General features: G+C 51.8%; 2 protein-coding genes and 1 pseudogene across 2 annotated transcripts in view; all 3 read left to right on the forward strand.

The window, feature by feature from the left end:
- Positions 1–1,444, forward strand: part of LOC105454956 — a 2,461-nt gene extending 1,017 nt beyond the window's left edge. Inside the window, exons 4-5 of the mRNA XM_011697947.1 lie at positions 25–1,082; positions 1,159–1,444. Of these exons, the coding sequence (XP_011696249.1) occupies positions 25–1,082; positions 1,159–1,444 (1,344 nt within the window). The remainder of the gene's footprint in view (positions 1–24; positions 1,083–1,158) is intronic.
- A 131-nt stretch (positions 1,445–1,575) lies between these two features.
- On the forward strand, positions 1,576–2,744 carry LOC105454957 (annotated as a pseudogene).
- Positions 2,745–2,951: 207 nt separating this feature from the next.
- Positions 2,952–3,621, forward strand: part of LOC105454958 — a 947-nt gene continuing 277 nt past the window's right edge. Inside the window, exon 1 of the mRNA XM_011697948.1 lies at positions 2,952–3,593. Coding sequence (XP_011696250.1) covers positions 2,952–3,593 — 642 coding nt within the window. The remainder of the gene's footprint in view (positions 3,594–3,621) is intronic.

The following is a 3,621-nucleotide window of genomic DNA, read 5'->3' on the forward strand; positions in this document are numbered from 1 at the left end:
GTGGAAAACGAACTGCTGGAGCAGAGTCACCAGATCGCCACTCTGGCGGAGTGTTTCGCGTGGTTGCGACGATGCGACGAGTGCATCCAGCGGCTCGAAGAACTCTGTCGCGTCAAGCGTCCTCGGTTCGCCGCCGGAAGTAGACAGTCCGCGGTAGCGAGGATCGCGCGACTCGCTGGTGAAAGGGTGCGAGTGGAGAGACGATTCGTGCACGTGGGCGCCGGACACAGTGCGGGACTCGTGTGGCGAGAGATCGATACCGCGTTCCACAATCGCGTTCTCACCGGTGCGGTAATTAACACGGATTATATCGAGCCGCAGCGATTTTTGGAGGACGCGGGCGATACAGTGCTCGAGCGAGTGCGAGACGCCATAGAGAGACACGGTAGCGTGAAGGTGAACACCGTGTTCAACGGCGAGTTTACGTCGGGTGACAAACGCGCTAATATAGGCATACCCTCGCGAAACGCGGAATTCTATAGAACGTCGGATGTGCGCGAGTGGTACGAGAAGCATGTCGTCGAAGCCACGTTGACGAAGTTCGGCGAGTTTGAGGAGCGCGACAGCGGGTGGGCGCTGTCGCGAATCCTCAATTTAACGGTAAACGTGAACAAGTACAATCCGATGCACGCGGGATGCTACGTCGAAGTGCCGTGGGAGATAGCGACGAAACGAGCGGTGGTCAACGTGCGCTCGACGGACAACGCGTGCTTCGCGTGGTCGGTGGTCGCCGCTCTGCACCCCGTGGAAAGACACGCGGATCGGGAGTCGTCGTATCCGCATTACGCAACGGTACTCGAGTTCGCGGGTATCGAGTTTCCGATGACTCTGAAGGACATTATGAAATTCGAACGTGCGAACGACGTGTCGATAAACGTGTACTGTATTAAGAAGAAAAGGGACGAATTATCTATTCTTCCGATACGATTGACCGGTCAAAAGATGGAAAGGCATGTCAACCTGTTGTACATGCAGGATCCACGAGACAGCAGCATCGGCCACTTCGCGTGGATAAAAAATCTGTCCCGCCTCGTGAGCTCTCAACTCAACACGAAGCAACACAAGAAATTTTTCTGCGACCGGTACGTATTGAGAAAATACTAAAATTGAATGTTGTAAAAAAAACAAAAATTAAAGTAAAGTATTTCATGTTTACAGATATCTACATTACTTCAGCTCGCAGGAACGACTGGATGCCCACACCGTGGACTGCAACGAGCTGAATGAGTGTGCGGTACAGCTACCGAAAGAAGAAATGGCTAACGTTCGGCAAACACGGCAACAAGGAACGTGTGCCGTTCGTCGTATATACGCTGACCTGGAGTGCGTTCTGGAAAAGATGGACCCGAATCTGCCTGAGTCTCAACACCATAAGGTACACAGCATAGCGTGCTATACACATTGCTCGTTCAACGACGCGTTATCGGGATATCGGTGTCGATAAGGACTGCGTCGCGTGGTTCGTCGAGGAATTCAAAGAATTGGCGCACAAAGTAAAGTCCGCTCTGTCCGTTAACGTTCCGATGGCAGAATTGACGCGCGACGAATGCGAAAGATATAACAGCGCTACGCACTGTCACATATGCGAAAAACCGTTCGCGGCGGAAGACACGCGGGTACGGGATCACTGCCACATGACCGGACGATACAGAGGTCCCGCGCATTCCAACTGCAATTTGAACTACAAAGATTCGCGTTGCATTCCCGTGGTGTTTCACAATCTATCCGGTTACGACGCGCATTTCATTATCAAGGAAGTAGCTACCGCGTACGAGGGACACGTGAGCCTACTTCCGGTAACGAAAGAGAAGTACATCGCGTTTACGAAAACGGTCAATGGCACGGAAATGGAAAAAAAAGATTATAGAACCAGCGTAACATTACGCTTTATCGACTCGTTCAAATTTCTCAGTTCGAGTCTCGAAAAATTGACATCTTATCTCGAGAAAGATAAACTACGGATAATGCAACGCGAATTTTGTACTCTACCAGCGGAACATTTCGAGCTCCTCACTAGAAAAGGCGTATTTCCGTACGAGTACGTCGACCGCTTCGAAAAGTTGGAGGATACGTGTTTACCGCCGCGCGAATCGTTTCACAGTTCGTTGACGGGCGACACCGTGTCTGAGAGCGATTACGAGCACGCCGTTGACGTGTGGCAGCGGTTCTCCATCGGAACGCTCGGCGAGTACAGCGATCTGTACCTGAAAACGGACGTCTTGTTGCTCGCGGACGTTTTTGAAAATTTTCGCGACAGCTGCGTCGCGAGTTACGGACTCGATCCCGCGCATTATTTTACGTTGCCAGGTTTCACGTGGGACGCCATGCTGAAACACACGCGTGTAAAATTCGAACTGCTCACTGACATCGATATGGTCTTGTTTATCGAGCGCGGTATACGCGGTGGCCTCAGTCAATGTTCCAACAGATACGCGCGGGCCAACAATAAGTACATGTCTTCTTACGACCCGTCGAAACCGTCGTCGTACCTAATGTACTACGACGTGAACAATTTGTACGGCTGGGCGATGTGTCAGCCGTTGCCCTACGCCGACTTTCGATGGGTCGACGAGCCGAGAACTTTGACTGGGGCGCGATCGCTTCGGATTCGCCCACGGGATATATCTAGAGGTCGATCTAGAGTATCCTCAATATCTACACGACCGGCACACTGACCTCCTTTCTGCCCGACGCGCGATAAACCGCCCGGCACGCGACACATAACTCCTCGCGACCTCACGTAAGAAGCGTTACGTCATCACTACCGCAACCTGCAGCAATGCACTCGCCACGGTCTTCGCGTAACGAAGATTCACCGCGTGTTGCAATTCGCGCAATCTCCATGGCTTCGCGAGTACATCGAACTAAATACGAAATTCAGAACCGAGGCTAGGAACGATTTCGAAAAAAATCTGTACAAACTAATGAACAACGCGGTATTCGGTAAGACCATGGAGAACGTGCGCAAGCACGTCGACGTGAGACTGGCGACGACATGGGAGGGTAGACACGGCGCGGAGGCGCTGATCGCGAAACCAAATTTTCACAGCCGCAGCGTTTTCGCGGAAAATTTAATCGCCGTCGAACTGCGTAAACTCAAGGTACAATTCTACAAGCCGATTTACGTGGGTATGTGTATACTCGACGTATCAAAAGTCTGCCTGTACGAATTTCACCACGAGTACATGTTGCCGCTGTACCGCGACAAGTGCAAGGTCATGTACACCGACACGGACAGTCTCATATACCATCTCGAGTGCGAGGATGTTTACGAGACGATGAAACATGATATCGCTCGATTCGACACGAGCGATTATCCCATGGACAACGCGTACGGTACGCCTCGCGCGAATAAAAAAGTGCCGGGTTTGATGAAGGACGAGAACAATGGCGCGATAATGACAGAATTCGTCGGGCTCAGGGCGAAGATGTACGCGGTGAGGGTGGACGGTAGGAGGGACATCAAAAAGATCAAGGGGGTCAAGAGTAACGTCGTAGCGCGGACGATAACGTTCGACGATTACACGCGATGCCTGAACGAACATATCGAAATGACTCGTAGTCAGTCGTGTATACGATCGAGGCTGCACGAGGTATACACGGTGTCCGAATCAAAAATCG

This window comes from Wasmannia auropunctata, unplaced genomic scaffold (genome assembly GCF_000956235.1).
Source record: "Wasmannia auropunctata unplaced genomic scaffold, wasmannia.A_1.0 LD335967.1, whole genome shotgun sequence".
Classification (NCBI taxonomy): Eukaryota; Metazoa; Arthropoda; class Insecta; order Hymenoptera; family Formicidae; genus Wasmannia; species Wasmannia auropunctata.